This window comes from Bos mutus, chromosome 8 (genome assembly GCF_027580195.1).
Source record: "Bos mutus isolate GX-2022 chromosome 8, NWIPB_WYAK_1.1, whole genome shotgun sequence".
NCBI classification, from domain to species: Eukaryota; Metazoa; Chordata; class Mammalia; order Artiodactyla; family Bovidae; genus Bos; species Bos mutus.
The window spans coordinates 73,563,873-73,583,442 of record NC_091624.1 but is presented as its reverse complement, the minus strand read 5'-3'; the positions used below and the strand labels follow the sequence as shown (position 1 = coordinate 73,583,442).

At 41.3% G+C, this 19,570-nt stretch overlaps 2 protein-coding genes across 6 annotated transcripts in view; both read left to right on the top strand.

Annotated features, from left to right (window-relative positions):
• The first annotated feature begins 1,398 nt into the window (after nucleotides 1-1,398).
• RANBP6 (RAN binding protein 6) lies at nucleotides 1,399-6,016 on the top strand. 3 transcript variants are annotated; one of them, XM_005891353.3, is made up of 2 exons: nucleotides 1,399-1,625; nucleotides 2,682-6,016. In XM_005891353.3, exons 1-2 carry the CDS (start codon nucleotides 1,431-1,433, stop codon nucleotides 4,746-4,748), a joined length of 2,262 nt encoding a protein of 753 aa, XP_005891415.1. In that variant the 5' UTR covers nucleotides 1,399-1,430; the 3' UTR covers nucleotides 4,749-6,016. The 3 variants fall into 3 exon arrangements, with proteins under 3 accessions (XP_005891415.1, XP_005891416.1, XP_005891414.1); XM_005891354.3 differs by having other exon boundaries at nucleotides 1,399-1,566; nucleotides 2,682-2,888; XM_005891352.2 differs by having other exon boundaries at nucleotides 1,399-6,016.
• A 1,600-nt stretch (nucleotides 6,017-7,616) lies between these two features.
• The window catches only part of BRD10 (bromodomain containing 10), a 111,054-nt gene continuing 99,100 nt past the window's right edge, over nucleotides 7,617-19,570 (top strand). For 2 of the 3 annotated variants that reach the window (XM_070375858.1, XM_005891355.3), the window contains exon 1: nucleotides 7,617-9,995. In XM_070375858.1, the coding sequence (XP_070231959.1) occupies nucleotides 9,412-9,995 (584 nt within the window). In that variant the 5' untranslated portion in view covers nucleotides 7,617-9,411. The remainder of the gene's footprint in view (nucleotides 9,996-19,570) is intronic. The other variant, XM_070375859.1, reaches the window with a different exon arrangement.

The window sequence follows — 19,570 nt, the reverse complement described above, 5'->3', positions numbered from 1 at the left end:
GTAATGATGATTGTTTTTTTATATATAATTTTTTTAATGTATTTTACTATTTATTTTTGGCTGTGCTGGGTCTTCCTTGCTGTTCAGGCTTTTCTCTCATTGCAGCAAGCAGGGTCTACTCTTTGTTGCGGTGGGCAGGCTTCTCATTGAACTGGCTTATCTTGTTGCAGAGCACTAGGCTCTAGGACACACAGGCTTCAGTAGTTGTGATTTGTGGGCTCGGTGGTTGCAGTTCCTATTTACCCAGCTCTAGAGCACAGCCCAATAGTTGTGGCACAAGGGCTTAGTTGCTCCACAGCATGTGGCATCTTCTAGGACCAGGGATCAAAACTGTGCCTCCTGCACTGGCAGGTGGATTATTTACCCCTGAGCCTGTGTAATTAATGAGCCTGGTAATTCCAGGGAAGCAACCCTTCCTGAATTAAAGAAACAATATTTAGCCTCAGGGGCACTTATTTCTTAGAATAACCTCAGCTGCTCTCTACGAAAAGCAAAACTGTAAAAACAGTTTTAAGTTTGCAAAGAAAATCTTGAGTGACAAGACCAGGGATTCAAATCAATTTTGAGACAAGACCAGGATTCTAATGTTACTAACCCACGTTACTTTTCATCATACATCACTCAAATACATTTCTCATTCTTTATTATAATCCACAAAGCAAGTGATTCCGACACACACCAGAATCTGAGCACCTCTGCTCTACTGCATTAGATGTAATAGTGGGGTGGTAATCGTTGTCTTTATCTTTTATCGTACTTATTTGATAAAAAGCTTTATTGACGTATTATCCACATGCAATACAATTCACCAATCTAAATTGTACAATTCAGTGGTTTGAGTATAATCACAGAGTTGTGCACCTATCTTCACTTATCAATTTTACATTTTCATCACCCAGAAAGAACTTGCCTGACAGCAGTTATTCTCTATTCTCCCTTCCCCTCAGCCATTGCCAAACACTAATCTACTTTCTGTATGGATTTTCCATTTAAGACCTTTCATATAAAGGGAATTATATAACATATAGCCTTTCGTGATTGTCTTCTTTCACTTAGCAGATTTTCAAGGCGTATGCTCTGTTTTAAAATTATCAGTTTAACAACCATAGATATAGTTTAGAAATAAAAGACGAAAAAACCCATAATCCCATTCTAATAGTCATTATCACACTTTTATTTTTTCCCCTCTGCAGGTGAATTTTCATTTTATTGGAAATCAGACGGAGAGCGATCCTCGCTCCCACCACGACCCCACGAGTCCCGCGCCACCAGACTTCCCGCCTCCCAAAGCCCGGACCAAGAGGAGCCATGGCAGGGGAGGAAGAAGCGGCCCCGCCCCGCCCCTCCGCGCCGGCGCCTCGCTGATGTCACTGCTCCGGGACGCAGACCCCCGCCTTTCTTCCCCGTCGCGGTTGCTTTGACAGAACGCGATGGCGGCGTCCGGGTCTGCTGGAGTACCGGCGACCGTGTCGGGAAAGCAAGAGTTTTACCAGCTTCTGAAGAACCTGATCAATCCAAGCTGTATGGTGCGGCGGCAGGCAGAGGAAATCTATGAAAATATCCCAGGTCTGTGTAAGACTACATTCCTCTTAGATGCCGTCAGAAATAGAAGAGCAGGTTATGAGGTGAGACAAATGGCTGCCGCCCTGCTACGACGGCTTTTGTCCTCTGGGTTTGAGGAAGTCTATCCAAATTTGCCTTCTGATGTTCAGAGGGACGTCAAGATTGAACTGATACTGGCTGTTAAGTTAGAAACACATGCTAGTATGAGGAAAAAACTTTGTGACATTTTTGCAGTCCTGGCCAGGAATTTGATAGATGAGGATGGCACTAACCACTGGCCTGAAGGTCTGAAGTTCCTTGTTGATTCAATCTACTCTAAAAATGTGGTTCTATGGGAAGTTGCACTTCACGTTTTCTGGCACTTTCCGGGGATTTTTGGGAACCAGGAGCGGCACGATTTGGATATCATCAAACGGTTGTTGGACCAGTGTATTCAAGATCAAGAACATCCAGCAATCAGGACATTATCTGCTAGAGCTGCAGCTGCATTTGTACTTGCTAATGAGAATAATATTGGTCTTTTCAAAGACTTTGCAGACTTGCTTCCTGGAATCTTACAGGCTGTGAATGATTCATGCTACCAGGATGATGATTCAGTGCTAGAATCCCTTGTCGAGATTGCAGATACTGTACCTAAATATTTGGGTCCTTATTTAGAAGATACTCTGCAACTGAGTCTAAAGTTATGTGGAGACTCTAGACTTAGTAATCTGCAACGCCAGCTGGCACTTGAAGTAATAGTGACCTTGTCTGAAACTGCCACCCCAATGTTGAAAAAACATACAAATATTATTGCACAGGCAGTTCCTCATATATTAGCAATGATGGTTGATCTACAAGATGACGAGGACTGGGTAAATGCTGATGAAATGGAAGAAGATGATTTTGACAGCAATGCAGTTGCTGCTGAGAGTGCATTAGACAGACTGGCTTGTGGGCTTGGTGGAAAACTTGTTTTACCAATGACTAAGGAGCATATCATGCAGATGCTGCAGAGCCCTGACTGGAAATACCGACATGCTGGATTAATGGCCTTATCTGCTATTGGAGAAGGATGCCATCAGCAAATGGAATCAATTTTAGATGAAACAGTTAACTCTGTTTTGCTTTTTCTTCAGGATCCTCATCCAAGGGTGAGGGCTGCAGCCTGTACTACACTTGGACAGATGGCTACAGATTTTGCACCTAACTTCCAAAAGAAATTCCATGAAACTGTGATTGCAGCTCTGTTGCGTACTATGGAAAATCAAGGTAATCAGCGTGTACAGTCACATGCAGCTTCTGCGCTTATTATTTTTATTGAAGACTGCCCCAAATCATTGCTGGTTCTATATTTGGATAGTATGTTAAGAAATCTACATTCCATCTTGGTGATTAAACTTCAAGAGTTGATTCGCAATGGAACTAAGTTGGCCTTAGAACAGCTTGTGACAACCATTGCCTCAGTTGCAGATACAATAGAAGAAAAATTTGTACCATACTATGATATATTTATGCCCTCACTAAAGCATACTGTTGAGCTTGCTGTTCAAAAGGAACTCAAACTTCTGAAAGGAAAGACTATTGAATGCATTAGCCATGTTGGTCTTGCTGTTGGTAAGGAAAAATTTATGCAAGATGCATCAAATGTGATGCAGTTATTGTTGAAGACACAATCAGACTTAAATAATATGGAAGATGATGACCCTCAGACCTCTTACATGGTTTCAGCATGGGCTAGAATGTGTAAAATTCTTGGAAGTGATTTTCAACAGTACCTTCCACTGGTTATTGAGCCTCTTATTAAGACTGCTTCAGCTAAACCTGACGTTGCTCTCTTAGACACACAAGATGTGGAGAATATGAGTGATGATGATGGATGGCAATTTGTAAATCTTGGAGACCAGCAAAGTTTTGGAATTAAAACTTCAGGACTTGAAGCAAAAGCAACTGCTTGCCAGATGTTGGTTTATTATGCTAAGGAGTTAAGAGAAGGATTTATGGACTATACAGAACAAGTTGTAAAACTGATGGTTCCTTTACTGAAATTTTATTTCCATGACAATGTTCGAGTGGCAGCTGCAGAGTCCTTGCCTTTTCTCCTGGAATGTGCAAGAATTCGGGGGCCAGAGTATCTTGCACAGATGTGGCAATTCATATGTGATCCCTTAATCAAGGCTATTGGGACCGAACCCGATACAGATGTACTCTCAGAAATAATGAATTCTTTTGCAAAATCCATTGAAGTAATGGGAGATGGGTGCCTTAATGATGAACACTTGGAAGAACTGGGAGAAATACTGAAAGCAAAACTTGAAGGGCACTTTAAAAACCAAGAACTAAGACAGGTTAAAAGACAGGAAGAAAACTATGATCAACAGGTTGAAATGTCTCTGCAAGATGAGGATGAATGTGATGTTTATATTCTGACCAAAGTATCAGATATTTTGCACTCATTATTTAGTACTTACAAGGAAAAGATTTTACCGTGGTTTGAACAGCTACTTCCATTAATTGTAAATCTAATTTGTTCTAATAGGCCATGGCCAGACAGACAGTGGGGATTGTGCATATTTGATGATATCATAGAGCACTGCAGTCCAACCTCATTTAAATATGTTGAATATTTTCGGTGGCCAATGCTACTAAATATGCGAGACAACAACCCTGAAGTCAGGCAAGCTGCTGCTTATGGCCTGGGTGTTATGGCACAGTTTGGTGGAGATGATTATCGTTCTTTATGTTCAGAAGCTGTTCCGCTGCTGGTGAAAGTTATTAAGTGTGCAAATTCCAAAACCAAAAAAAATGTCATTGCTACAGAGAACTGTATCTCAGCAGTAGGGAAGATTTTGAGGTTTAAGCCTAACTGTGTAAACGTAGATGAAGTTCTTCCACACTGGTTGTCATGGCTTCCACTGCATGAGGATAAAGAGGAAGCTATTCAGACTTTGAGTTTTCTCTGTGACTTAATTGAAAGTAACCACCCAGTTGTACTTGGTCCAAATAATTCCAATCTCCCAAAAATAATTAGTATAATTGCAGAAGGAAAAATTAATGAGACTATTAACTATGAAGATCCTTGTGCCAAACGCCTAGCTAATGTTGTACGTCAGGTACAGACTTCTGAAGAATTATGGTTGGAATGCATTTCCCATCTTGATGATGAGCAGCAGGAAGCCTTACAGGAATTGCTAAATTTTGCTTGAAGCACTTTAATATTACTTGAATATCATCCCCCATAAAAGTAACTCCAAATAAGTGTTGTGAGTGGATTCCATTATGATTGAGAGAGCTGTACTCTCCCTGCTAAGCAGTTTATATTCCTTCCCAGTGTTTCTCCATGATTAGTCAGTGTTATAGCCTCTGTTTACCTTGCATGTTTTATCAAACACAGACCTTGGTGATAACCTGTGCTTCTGTTGTCTTAAAATGTTTGTCACCTTTCTTCTATTTGATGTGAAGTATGTATATTGTTGCTATTTGTCTAAATCCCTGATGCTGGGCAAGCAGTGTGCTTGGTGTCAGGGTGTCCTGCTGCCTAACACAAGATGTTAAAGAGTGCACAAAGATGGGATAGAAGAACTTCCAGGACAAACTCTTTGGAATTGTGAGTGAAGAATATAGTGGCAGGCTTATTTCTCCTTTATGATACTCCTAGTTTTCATAGTAATGGGAGGATGCTGGTATTGGAAAAGAGTTTTGAGATACTGCAGTGGATGTGGGGAGTTTTCTCCATAATACATAAGAACTTTTTAATAATGTCCTCCTGAGGCTGAGACATATCCATATTCTAGTTCCCAAGGTGTCCAGCTGATAGTTAAGAGAACTTTAAAATCTTAGCCAGATCAGTCTGTCTTTTTTAACTTATCCAGGACTCTTAAGGACCACAGTTATTGTAAAGGGTATCCTGGTACATCTAACATTGGTAGCATATAACATACTGTAATACAGTATTTGACAAAGAGTAAATGATTATTTGTGGGAGTCAATCACTGTTACGTGTTTGAGCAGAATATTGCATTGTGTGTGTATGCCATTTTTCCCTGCAAAGCAGTTCAATAAGAGAAGCCCTGATTCAAAATGGGGCTTAAATAGATGTGTTTTGAAGAAACTCTTAGTTGTTTAGTAGCATTAAAGAGAATTCAATTGTGATCGTGAAAGGGAAGCAAAATTAGTCTTTAAACATGAAAAAGAAAACAGCTTTGAGATGACCAGTCATTTAGCAGTAAGTGTGGATTCTAAGAAAGCAGTTCTATAAGTTTGGGGTTACTTATATTAATTACAATGTTGGTCTTTAATCTCAGGCTTTTTGTAGGGTAGAAAAAGAAGCTTTCTACTCAGCAAATTATTGATCCAAAATTTAAGAACAAATACATCTGTAATGGATTTCCTGGGGCTGTTATGAGTACTGTGTATGTAAAGCATTTAATGAGTATTTAAGACCTAGCAAGTGCTTAATAAATGGTAGCTGTTACTGCTGTTGGTGTTTGTACCTCTTCTGTGTTCTTTTTTATGGTCTGGAATTCCTTTTATATTAAAATCTCCCTGTTTGCCCTCCTACCAGTTGACCAGGCCATCTAGGCCACTGCGGACAGAAATACGAAATTGAGATTTTAAATATGCAATTCCTATACATTCCCTGTAGTTATTTATTGTTAATGAAGCGAAAAAAAGAAAAGGACATTGGTTGGGGTATGGTCATAATTTTAATAAGATTAAATTTAAAAGTATAGATGAATAAATAGAAAAAACCCACCACAAAGTATTAATAGAGGTTTTCTATGGATGGTGGGATTGAAAGGCAGTTTTTCTTCTCATTTATCTATATTTTTTAAAAGTTCAAGGACCTGATTCTACTTTCATAATAGTTACGATCAAAGTTAATTGGCCTCTCAGTGACACGTAGCTAAGTTTCCTGCTACTCATCCAGGTGTCTTTATTAATATTCCTTATATAAGAAGCTTTTGGTAAACATTTCTACCAATTCCATATATTCTTGTGCATGAAAAATTGGAAAACTCGATGGACGTGAGTCTGAGTGAACTCCGGGAGTTGGTGATGGACAGGGAGGCCTGGCGTGCTGTGATTCATGGGGTCGCAAAGAGTCGGGCACGACTGAGACTGAACTGAACTGACCATATGACTTGGAATAGGCACCTGGACAATTTTGAAGACAAACCTAGATTTGAATTTTGGCAAGCTGCTTTTTTAACCTAAACAGTTTTCCATCAGTGAAATAAGCATGCTGCTGCTGCTAAGTCGCTTCAGTTGTGTCCGACTCTGTAAGACCCCATAGACGGCAGCCCACTAGGCTCCCCCATCCCTGGGATTCTCCAGGCAAGAATACTGGAGTGGGTTGCCATTTCCTTCTCCAGTGCATGAAAGTAAAAAGTGAAAGTGAAGTAGCTCAGTCGTGTCCAACTCTTCACATAAGGCCTAGCTAATTGTGAGAATTAAAGAAGGTTATGAATATAAAGTGATCAGTGGCACAGGGTTCAATAAATGTAAGCTAATATTATCTGAGAGTCATGAAATATGGTTGGTGGCTAAAGAAAAGGAGTTGATATCTGATGGGATGGGTCCAGATTCTTGGGCTTTCTCAAAGGAAATGAAAGATGTCCAGTTAGACACTTTGGTTGCCAGTCCCTGAAGTAAGACTGGTCTGCCTTTGTTCCTGATTTAAGGTACATCTGTAGACCTGAGTTCGATTCCTTGGTTGGGAAGAAGGGAAAGGCTACCCACTCCAGTATTCTGGCCTGGAGAATTCCATGGACTGTATAGTCCATGGGGTCCCAAAGAGTCCACACGGCTAAGCAACTTTCACTCATGGGCTCTAAGGAGAGAGAATGCTGTAAATAACTAATAAATGACAAATGTCTGATGAGGTAAGAGGAGATCTAGATAAACTAGATGATGGGTGTGTGTTTGTGTGGGGGGTTGTCAATACCCTAAAACCTTAAAAGTGTCCCCATTTAACTCTTACCTAAGACTATCTAACATACTAGACGGTCCCCCCCCCCCCGCAAAAAACAAAAAGAAAAAGCTTTTTAGTTTCGAATTTTATCAGTGCTTTAAAAGTCCACATTGATTGGAAGTAAAACAGTCTTAAGAGTCAATATATCCCAATCACTTTGTTACACATCTTTACTTTTAAAATGCTTACTTTCTGAAATTTTGATTTTGTATTCAAGTAATTTGATGTTTCAAGCAAGAGCGTCCTGTGTAAGCAGAAAAAGGAATATGTGCATCTTTGAAAAAGAACGTGAGAAAATAGTAATATCTGCATTAAGGAACCGTTAGTTACTTTCTACTCATTTTTAAGCAATATGTCAACTAATGGAATGATAAGCTCACTTCTTACACATTCCCTAAACAGTAATTTTAAAATGTGGTGAGATTGAAAGGTCATGCTAACGACTGTTTAATGCCGAAGTTTAGATTTGAAATATTTGAAGACTTAAGTCCCAAGGACTTTAAAATGAGGTTCCATTCCCTTCCATTACTCTTCTTAGCAGATGTCAAAAATTGAGAAGGTGGGGATGTCTTTTCACTTTAACGGAAAACATGGGATTAACTTCCAAAATAGGAACTGATGTTAAAACGGGGACAGGAGTTTTAGAAATTCGAGTTCTATACATCATCTCTTTTTCTTTTGCATGTGAACATATGTTCCAATTGGTCGAGTCCTTGAACCTTTCTAAACTTTACAAATTCCAATTCTACGTTGAAAAACCAGCAGTCACGGGGATGGAGGGTGTTGAGTGTGCAAAGGGAAATTTTTTACAATAGGATAGGATTTACATTCTATGTCTACTTACACTTATGTCTACTTTCACTTTCCATCAACGAAAGTTGTCTAGCAAGCGCCTGCAGGATTAATTTTAGCTTTTATCGCTAAGAGGGGTCTAGCGGAACAAATATCTTCTTAGCACAGCCCACTTCTAAAACCCTTTCAGCCTCCCACTCAGGAGGTGGCGAGCAAAGCCCAGCTGCCGCTTTGCGTCTCTCTTCACTCCGCCCCTTCCAGTTGGCTACAAGCTGATGACATCATTGCTCCGCGCAACCTACCAGGCCTCAGGGCCTGAAGCTGAGACGAAGTCCCGGCTTTCACGTAGCGGTACGTGAAGTGGGGGTGGTAGTGTTCTACTACGCATGCTCACCGTCGACGGCGACGGTGCCCCTTTCTTTGCTACTTTCCACAGCTCGCCCCAACCTGGAGAGCCGGGGCGGGGAGGGGGGGGACGCTAAGTGCCCTCCCCCTTTTCTCCCGGCCCCTCCTCTTCCCCCCGCCCAGTAGGGCTTCTAACTGACAGTTGTCGCCAGGCCCCGTCCGCGCGCCGCCTCCTCCTGCCTGGGTCCCCCGCAGGTAGAGAGGGGCGGGAGGGAGTGTGAGGGAGAGGAGGAGGAGCCCGACCCGCGGCGGCCCAGCGTTTCGGCGCCCTCCGGGGAGGCTAGAGAAGAATCCCACTTTTCTCCTCGCCCCCTCCCTGCCTTCAAGCCGGCCCGGGAGGGGGTGGGGCGCGGAGGCCAAACCAGGCCTGGCGGGTTAAGAGCGGCCGGGCGGGGCGCGGAGGGGTGAGGCAGGCTAGGGCCGTGCGCGCGCGCCGCCGCCGGGGGGAGGGGAGAGGAGGGCACCTAGGCTCTCCTCTTCTCTCCCCCCTCCCCCGCGCCCCATGTAACCCCGCCCCGCGGGCGGCAAGCTCGAGACCCCCGCGCGCACCGAGCCGAGCCAGCGGCTGAGAAGAGCGAGGCCCGATGCGGCTGAGGCTGCGCGGCGCCCCTGAGCCCTGAGGAAGCGGTCCGCGTTCACGCGTGCCCCGGCGCCTCGAGCGGCCGCTGCACACCGCCCAAGCTGGGCCTGCCGGAGGCATGAGCGTGCCCGGGAAGCCGGGGGAGATGAAGCCGGCCGGAGAAGAGGAGCGGCCGCCACCGGCGGCCGAGGAAGAGGACGACGACGAGTTGGTGGCAGCGGCGCCGGCCTTACGGCCGGCCCGAAGGAGTGCCTCCTTGAGGGAGGACGCGGACGACGACGAAGAGGAGGAGGAGATGGTGGTCGGGGGCGGTGGCTGCAAGGAGCAGGAGCTGACCTACGAGCTGCAGCAGGGCTACCGCATCCTGGGCGAGTTCCTGCAGGAGAAGCACCGAGGCCTCACCGCCCCATTCCTCCAGCCCTTGGGGGGCGTTGCCACCAGGGAAGAGGAGGCGGCCGAGGGGCCGCGCGGCGGAGGCCGGGGCAGTCGCGCCCTCCCGCAGCAGCCCGGTCAGGGCATGTGTCTGCTGAAGATGGAGGAGAAGTTCGCCAGCGGCCAGTACGGGGGCATCACCGAGTTCGTGGCGGACTTCAGGTTGATGCTGGAGACGTGCTACCGCCAGCATGGAGTGGACCACTGGATCTCCAAACAGGGCCAGAAGCTGGAGATGATGCTGGAGCAGAAGTTGGCGCTTCTTTCTCGGTGAGTGAGCCCAGTTCCCGGCGGGACTGACGGACTGACACAAACACACCCTCGCACGTGTCCGAGGATGGGTTGGGCCAGGGGCCGGGGGGCGTCGCTGATAGGTGCTGAGTCAGAACCCCGGGAGGAGGAGCAGTGCTGGGCGGGGGCCCGCAGGGGTGTGGAGGGTGTTGGCCGAAAGAACCCCACGCCCAGACGGAAAAGAACCCGAGGAGAGAGCCGAGAACCGAGCGCTGAAGAGCAGGTAAAGTTTGTGGAAGTAAAGTGAAAAGGTGCCCGTAGGAAGAATTATAGGAGTAGGGAGAGGAAAAGTTTTAGTGGGATGGAAGATGGCCTTGCAACTTTCATTAGACAGTTTTGGCAAGAAACTTTTAAACGTTTTTGGAATGAAATATCATTAGAAATTTATGTTCGCTCGTGTAAAAGGTGGTTTCAAACTTAAGGTTATATCGTTTTACTACTCAGCTCGGTCATCGGAGTGTATAGTGTTATTAAATGGTTAACAGTTACTGTGGCATATTCTTGATATTTTCTCTCAGCTTCATCTGAGAGGACTGAATTTTTGTATCAGCACAAATATTTTAATAAGCTTAGGATGTTGGTGTTTATTCTCCCAGAAGTCATAGGGAGGTCAGGTGGCTCGACGCTCTCGGTGCACTCTAGGTGGGAGGGTGAGTGGGTGTGTGTATGCTCTCGGTACACTCTAGGTGGGTGGGTGTGCTCAGTCGTGTCCGACTCTTTTCGACCCCATTGACTGTACCGCGCCGGGTCCTCTGTCCATGGGCATTCTCCAGGCAAGAATACTAGAGTGGGTTGCCATGCCCTCCTCACAATTATTTTTCCATTGTAAGAAGTGATAATGTAACACAGGAGGCTACCAAAATAAACATATTAATTTATAATTCTGTGATTGATAGGAGCCAATTGAATTTCTCTAGCGGAAATTCGTCAGGAATAAAAAAGTAATTGAAAGTTGTTGGAAATTGTGGTTGAAGTGATCCAGTTGTTTGACCCTTTACTAGTGAAAGTGAACTTGCAAGTCACTCTACCTTTTTGGCCTCAGTTTCCTCATCTATAAAATGAGGATAATGACAGTACCTAATTAATGGGGTTGCTGTTTCTTAAATGCATTAATAAATGTAAAGTCGAATGTGCCAGTCCCATATAGTTAGCTCAAGATAAGTTTTAACCATTATAATGCTAGTAGTGGTAGTTGAATAAAATGAATGTTCTCATATCTGAAACTGGGACGTGTGCGAGTGCTTTTATCCAAAAGCTCCTGAAAAGTTGTGTTAACTTTTCTGTCCTTGATTTATAATTGTAATTTTAAAATAATCTAATCTGTCTCTGGCTTCCAATTATACTGTTTTCGAGGCTACCAGTGACTTCTTTCACTGAAAACAATGGTTAACTTAGTGCTTGACTCATTAGGGCGGCTCTGTTTAAACTAAGGAACCTCTTCTTGAATCTTTTCTTAACACTGAATTATTTGGTAATAGAATAATTCACAAATTTGTATATTACTTTTTATACTTTATTTAGTGGCATTTTATTTGTGTGATGTGTTTGTTACCCTTGTCTTCACAGTGTTTTATAGTTATGACTCACATGAGAAACAGTCCATTCACATTATTTTTAAGTAGTAAAATATATTCCAAGTTGATGTCACAAGATTTTAGATATGGAGGAAGCCATAGAGCTTATCTAGTTCAAGCATCTAGTTTTACAGATTAGAAACAGGGATTTAGAATGAGGCTGGATAATGACTGCATGAAAAGTGCTTAGAAGTTGCAAATAGGTTTGAATACAGGTGTTTTCAGAACCATTGTGCATGTAAGTCCTGCAAAATAGCAGGGAGACCATTTCTCTTTCACATAAAGGTTAATTTCTGAATGTTTTGAATCATTCCTAATGACTAAAGTTCAAAATACTGTATTACCATATAATCTAATAGCATCCATACAGAAAACACTCTTTTGTTTATAAACATAGTAATGTATTTCTGACATTCTTAGTCCAGGAGAGAGAAAATTCTTGCAGTTTAGTAGTAAATAGTAATATGATGATCTCAAAGAGATAATTAAGGCTTTTTGAGTCGCTCACTTTTTTTGTATTTGATATGTACAAACATTTTGTAAATAATAGGTTCGACAAACCACATTTGTAGATCTAGGAAATCATTTCTTTTTCTGTACTAGGCTAAAATCTAAGTCATTACTAAATAAATGCTTTGAGTGGGCACCACTTCAAGAAAAGCGTAGATTATAACTGTTAGGTATGCAGTTAGGATATATAGATGTTCCAGAACAATACTCTATAGACTGTCCACATGAGTCTGATTTTCAGCAAATAGATGATTCAGATACCTTATTTCTAAATAAGTGGTATATCATATTTTAATAATAAAAAACACTTAGATATTAAATTTGTTTTCTTTTGTCTTCTCATATGTATTTGTAAGATACTGAATTAACCCTTATTTTCGAATTTAAGTAGAATTTTACAGCTGCTTCATATATTACTGAGCAAGAAATGAGGTACATCAGATAGAGAGGGTGTCACATTATTGCAGAGCAGTCCAGTGGCATGTACCTTGGGCAGATTGTATAACTTGAATCTCAGTGTTTTCATCTGTTCTTTGGAAGTATTCCTTGCACAAATGTGTATCTGTCAGAACTAGACATTCAGATATCAAAAGAGAGGTTTTCTACTCTTTTAAGTGGTATATAGTTGAGTAGGGGAAAAGACACTTAAAAAGATTGATGATTCTACAATATAATGGAGTTAAAAGGTATAGAGAAGTTTATACTTGAACTGTTTCTTAAAGAAGTTGAAGATTGCTTCTGGATTTTCTTAGAGGGAATGTTTAAGAGAGACATTCCAGAATATTGAACTACAGTGAATGCAAGGCATGGGATAGCAAGGTGTTTCTGGGAACTACAGGTACTTCCTATGGCTACACTATGGTCTCCAGGGTAGTGTCCGCTTTTCAGCAGGTATGCAGGATGATCAACTGGGGAGAAGGAAGAAAATATTACAACTTTAGTATATTTTATTTTTATTTTATCCTGTTAACATTTCTAAGTTTTTTGGTTTGCGTCTTGTGTTTATGATAACACTACATCTGTATGATCTACAAATGACATTTTATCATATGTAATTTTATTAGTAATATATAACAATCTGTTTTATATATATAATATTTGTGATAGAACTGCGACTAAGACTAGCATATCTAGTCTCACAGTTACATATTTTAAAAAGGATCTCATTCATGTATTTGAGGCAACTGAGGGCTTCCCAGGTGGCGCTAGTGGTAAAGAACCCACCTACCAGTGCAGGAGACGCCAGAGATATGGTTCAGTCCCTGGGCTGGGAAGATCCTCTGGAGTAGGAAATGGCAACCCACTCCAGTGTTCTTGCCTGGAAAATCCAATGGATAGAGGAGCCTGGTGGGCTATAGTCCATGTGGTCACAGAGAGTCAGACTTAACTGAACACGCCCACATACCCAGGAGGGAAATAGCAATTAGCATTAAGGAATAGGGAGAAAATCATCTAATAAGTGGAAAGGAATAGAAAATACTTAATAGAAGTTATGCCTAATAAGAATTTTTGCCTCTTCTGAATTTTAAATTATATTTTTGAATGCTTTTAAATTTAAAAATATTTTTGAAAGCTTTAAGAATATTGCTATGTAGTTTTAATAAGTTGTAATTACAGAATAGGCATCACCCGTGACCCCAACAGAGCTGAACTTGAAGTTTTAGTTTTTGCCGTTTAAAATAATATTTTGGTGAAAATAAGCTTGAACATGATTTATCTTTGTTGATTTCTGAGTTAAGTTGCTGTTAAAGAGAGGTACATATAATGGGTTATTTAAAAAAAAAAAGGCTTTCTTAACTATAGGTAAAGATTACTTAGTTTTGTAATTGCTTTTTAGTTGGACATGAAAATACAAAAGCATCATTATGAAGCCTCAGAAATTTAAAAACAGAGGTTTCCAAGTACAAGTAGTAATTGAACTACATATGGATTTTGTACCTTGATTTTAATCTCCTTCTTAGTTAAATTTGACATTTGTTGGCTTGCTTATTCTCAACTAAGATCAAAACCTAGAAATTAACTGGGGATTTTAACAAGGTGTTTCTTATTCCCTAGTAGTTCAACTCCCAGTGGAATGTGTAATTCTGTCTTTTTTTTGTAAGTCTTTAAAAATTGAGTACCTTTGCTAATAGAAGCTGGATTTACTTCTTGTTCAGAATTATAGAATGTTAGTGCTTGATACACCATGTAATTCTATTTATTATAGTTGCCATTATTTAAAAAAAAGTGCTATTTAAGAAGATTCAGAAAATGTTTTAAGTGCAGTGATGAAAGGACGGAGGAAGGATTTCAACTAACAAAACATTTTTTGAGCTTCTGCTTTGTTCTGTGACTTAAGGGACGGTTCTTGGCCCGAGAGGTTTACATACACAGTTATGGTAAAGGGTTAAAATATGTTAAAACTGATTTTCAGACTTGATCCATTGTCAAAACACCTGGAAGTCATGGCACTGTTTACAGTGCATCCTGAGATATCAATATATTTAGTTGTATGATTTTTTGCTAGGGGATAAAAAAGGTTTAAAAGAAATTATGGAAAGAAACCCTTAATGATGAGATTCTGCCTAGCTCCTCAGATTTTTCTCCCTACAAACTGGGAAAACAATCATTTTTGGATTTTTGGTGGTATATGTTGGTTTTGATGCAGTTGAAAATCTGCATCTAACTTGACCCTGAAACATAAAGAAAAAAAAAAAACTAACTTGACCCTGCATAGACCCTCCATATATTTTATTGCTGTTCTGTTGCTTAGTCATATCTGACTCTTTGGGACCCTATGAATTGCAGCACGCCAGGCTTCCCTGTCCTTCACCATCTTCCAAAGTTTGCTCAAACTGATGTTCATTGAGCCGATGATGCCACGCAACCATCTCTTCCTCTGTCATCCCCTTTTCCTCCTGCCCTCAATCTTTCTCAGCATCAGGGTCTTTTCCAATGAGTTGGCTCTTCTCATCAGGTGGCTATAGTATTGGAGCTTCAGCTTCAGCATCAGTCCTTCCAATGAGTATTCAGGGTTGATTTCCTTTAGGATTGATTGGTTTGATCTCCTTGCAGTCCAAGGGAGTCTCAGGAGTCTTCTCCAACATCACAATTCAAATGCATGTACTTGGTTCCTCCCTATCCGGGGTTCTGAATCTGCAGATTCAACCAGCTGAATCCAACTGAGGACCGTGTAGTGCTGTAGTATTTACTGTTGAAAAAGATCTGTGTTTAAGTGGACTCAAGCAGTTAAAACATCTCTTGTTCAAGGATTAACTATATATTCTAAGGGTGCATTCTTTGAGGACTACTGTGATTAGCTTTATTACAGAGTTTTATGAAAGTACAGAGGAGGGATCAACTACTCGAAGGAGGTGGGAAAGCTGGGATTGAAAAAAATACTTCATTAGATTTTGTTTTAGAGGTCATAATTTTGAAAGGTGAGTAGACTATTGATAGGTGAAGTTTAAGAGTTCATGAAACAATTATTTGACCTATCCTATGATGGGTAGTTTGTGAAGCTCTGTGATTACAATGATAAACATGACTTTATCCCTAACTTCAAGGTGGTAAGTAAACAAACAATTACATGTATGGAGGCAGGAGAGGGCATATTGCAGAGGAGTGGTTTATATCCAGTGGTTGGTTAGAATGATGAGATCCTGTAGTGGCAGATAAATCTAGAAAGATAAGCTGGGACTAATTATGGAGGATTCGTTCAAAAAGACCCTGATGCTGGGAAAGATTGATGGCAAAAGGAGAAGGGGATGACAGAGGGTGAGATGGTTAGATAGTATCACCGACTCAATGGGCAAGAATTTGAGCAAACTCAAGGAAATAGTGAAGGACAGGGAAGCCTGATGTGCTGCAGTCCATGGGGTCACAAAGAGTCAGACACCACTTAGCGACTGAACAACAGCAACAGTAATTACGGAGGACCTTGATTGCTTGCTAAGGAATTTATAATGTAGGCAGTGTGGATTCATCACAATTTTTAGCTAAGGGAGTGACATGATTGTACTACTATTTTGAGGTTTGAGGGCTAAAATGGAAGAAGAGAGAATGAAGGAAACCTATTAAAAGGCTCTTGAGTTAATACCATCAAAAAATAATAAGCAGTAGAAATAAATAGGCGGATAAAGCTATAAGAGAAGTAAATTCTGTAAGTAAAAGTAGCACAGTAGCAAGCTACTGGATGTGGGTATGATGGAGAGGATGATGTCCAAAATATGAATACATTTGAGCCCAAGTGATGGTGATGCTGAGGGAATGTGAAAGGAGGCATGCATTTGAAGATACGCAGCTGAGAATTATTAGAAGGCTGAATATGGAGCTCAGCAGAGTGACTGGTGCTAGATTAGAGGTGTTTAATTAGGAATTAACCTGCAAAAGGAGAATGGTTGAAGAAATGGGAGGGAAGGCCCAGGATAGAGTCTAGTAAAAATACAAGGGGATCCAAGACAGAACCTTGTGTAAGGATTTGTCTTCAATTTGGAAAGATGAGAAAAACATGATTAAAGTGTGTATAATGTATATTAAAAGTTGAAATGCTTAATTGAGAAAAGGCAGTTAATGAAGCTGAAAAGAGTTTATTCTGGAGTAAATAAGGGCTTCTCTGGTGTCTCAGTGGTAAAGAATCTGCCTGCCAATGCAAGGTAACACAAGTTTAGTCCGTGGTCCAGGAAGATCTCACATGCCATGAAGCAGCTAATAAGCCTGTGCACCAAAAATAAAAAAAAAAAAAATTGTGGAATAAATAAGAAGTATAGTTGGAATATAGTAAAGTTACAGCTTTAGTATTTTAGGAGATTTTGTTCCATTTGAAAATGATTTAGATCCAATACAGTAAAAAAAAATGCCCTAATAGACTGTAAGGTGTTTTGCCTCAAAGTTTGTTTCTCATTGTATTTGTGCCCTTGTAATTATTTTTATTTCTAAGAAAAAAAATTAGAGCAAGGAAAAGAAATCATGTTTTTGGAGAGAAGATTATGTTCTTTTTGTTTTTGTGTTTTAGCTCTCAAATGATCTCTAGATTGTTTCCACAAGAGTAGAGAACAAATAATAGCTGTTTTCGTTTCCAGGGAGCTTCCACAATAATATGAATCTTTAAAATGTATTTTAAATTACTTGAAGAGGTTGTTCTTCTTTTTTAATGGGAAGCACTAATAAACCCCAGTGGTGGTATTATCTGATAACCAAGCCCTTTGTTACATCATCTTCCACTTGGGACCAGTGAATGTTCCACAATTAATTGTGCTTAAAATCAAGATATTAAATATATACACTTTGGAAAAAAAAGAATTATGAAAACCAATTAAGTGTTATTCATTTTACTTTTAAAATTTTCTATATGTCAGATTTTGTTTTATAGTTAATAAAAGATTATATTTAAAGTAAATTAGAATCTACAACTTTGAAAAAGAATTGGGTTAAAAATATGTATTATCAAAGTTGTAAGACAGTACAGTCATGTTAGATGCTGTAACTGGGTGGTGTAACTGTGGGTGATTAATTTTCCCGTCCACTTTGTACTTTTTTTTTTTTTTTACAATATATGCATGCATGCTAAGTTGCTTCAGTTCAGTTCAGTTCAGTTGCTCAGTTGTGTCGGACTCTGACCCCATGAATCGCAGCACGCCAGGCCTCCCTGTCCATCACCAACTCCTGGAGTTCACTCAGACTCATGTCCATCGAGTCAGTGATGCCATCCAGCCATCTCATTCTCTGTCGTCCCCTTCTCCTCCTGCCCCCAATCCCTCCCAGCAGCAGAGTCTTTTCCAATGAGTCAACACTTCGCATGAGGTGGCCAAAGTACTGGAGTTTCAGCTTTAGCATCATTCCTTCCAAAGAAATCCCAGGGCTGATCTCCTTCAGAATGGACTGGTTGGATGTCCTTGCAGTCCAAGGGACTCTCAAGAGTCTTCTCCAACAACACAGTTCAAAAGCATCAATTCTTTGGTGCTCAGTTTTCTTCACAGTCCAACTCTCACATCCATACATGACCACTGGGAAAACCATAGCCTTGACTAGATGGACCTTTGTTGGCAAAGTAATATCTCTGCTTTTGAATATGCTATCTAGGTTGGTCATAACTTTCCTTCCAAGGAGTAAACGTCTTTTAATTTCATGGCTGCAGTCACCATCTGCAGTGATTTTGGAGCACCCCAAAATAAAGTCTGACACTGTTTCCACTGTTTCCCCATCTATTTCCCATGAAGTGATGGGACCAGATGCCATGATCTTCGTTTTCTGAATGTTGAGCTTTAAGCCAACTTTTTCACTCTCCTCTTTTACTTTCATCAAGAGGCTTTTTAGTTCCTCTTCACTTTCTGCCATAAGGGTGGTGTCATCTGCATATCTGAGGTTATTGATAGTTCTCCTGGCAATCTTGATTCCAGCTTGTGCTTCTTCCAGCCCAGCATTTCTCAAAATGTACTCTGCATATAAATTAAATAAGCAGGGTGACAATATACAGCCTTGATGTACTCCTTTTCCTATTTGGAACCAGTCTGTTGTTCCATGTCCAGTTCTAACTGTTGCTTCCTGACCTGCATACAGGTTTCTCAAGAGGCAGGTCAGGTGGTCAGATATTCCCATCTCTTTCAGAATTTTCCAGTTTATTGTGATCCACACAGTCAAAGGCTTTGGCATAGTCAATAAAGTAGGTGTTGCAAGAGGGCATCAGAGGGCAGACACACTGAAACCATACTCACAGAAAACTAGTCAATCTAATCACACTAGGATCACAGCCTTGTCTAAGTTGCTTCACTCATGTCTAATTCTGCAATCCCATGGACTGTTGCCCGCTGGGCTCCTCTGTCCATGGAATTCTCCAGGCAAGAATACTGGAGTGGGTTGCCATGCCCTCCTCCAGGTGATCTTCCTGACCCAGGGGTCAAACCTGTGTCTCTTATGTCTCCTGCACTGGCAGGCAGGTTATTTTACCACTAGCACCACCTGGGAATCCCTGATCCATGTGTTGTTGTTGTTACTTTTTATAATATCATTCAAAATATAAAATCTTCAGATTTTGTAGGTGCAGTTTGAAATGCTTGAAATAGCTAGTACTAAGAACTCATTTCAAGCTTTCATATTTAAAGCTTTTGAGTAGAGCCATCTGAATGTTCAGTTCAGTTCAGTTGCTCAGTCGTGTCCAGCTCTTTGCGACCCCATGAACCACAGCACGCCAGGCCTCCCTGTCCATCACCAACTCCCAGAGTTCACCCAAACCCATGTCCATCGAGCCGGTGTTGCCATCCAGCCATCTCATCCTCTGTTGTCCCCTTCTCCTCCTGCCCTCAGTCTTCCCCAGCATCAGGGTCTTTTCAAATGAGTCAGCTCTTCGCATCAGGTGGCCAAAGTATTGGAGTTTCAGCTTCAGCGTCAGTCCTTCCAATGAACACCCAGGACTGATCTTCTTTAGGATGGACTGGTTGGATCTCCTTGCAGTCCAAGGGGCTCTCAAGAGTCTTCTCCAACACCACAGTTCAA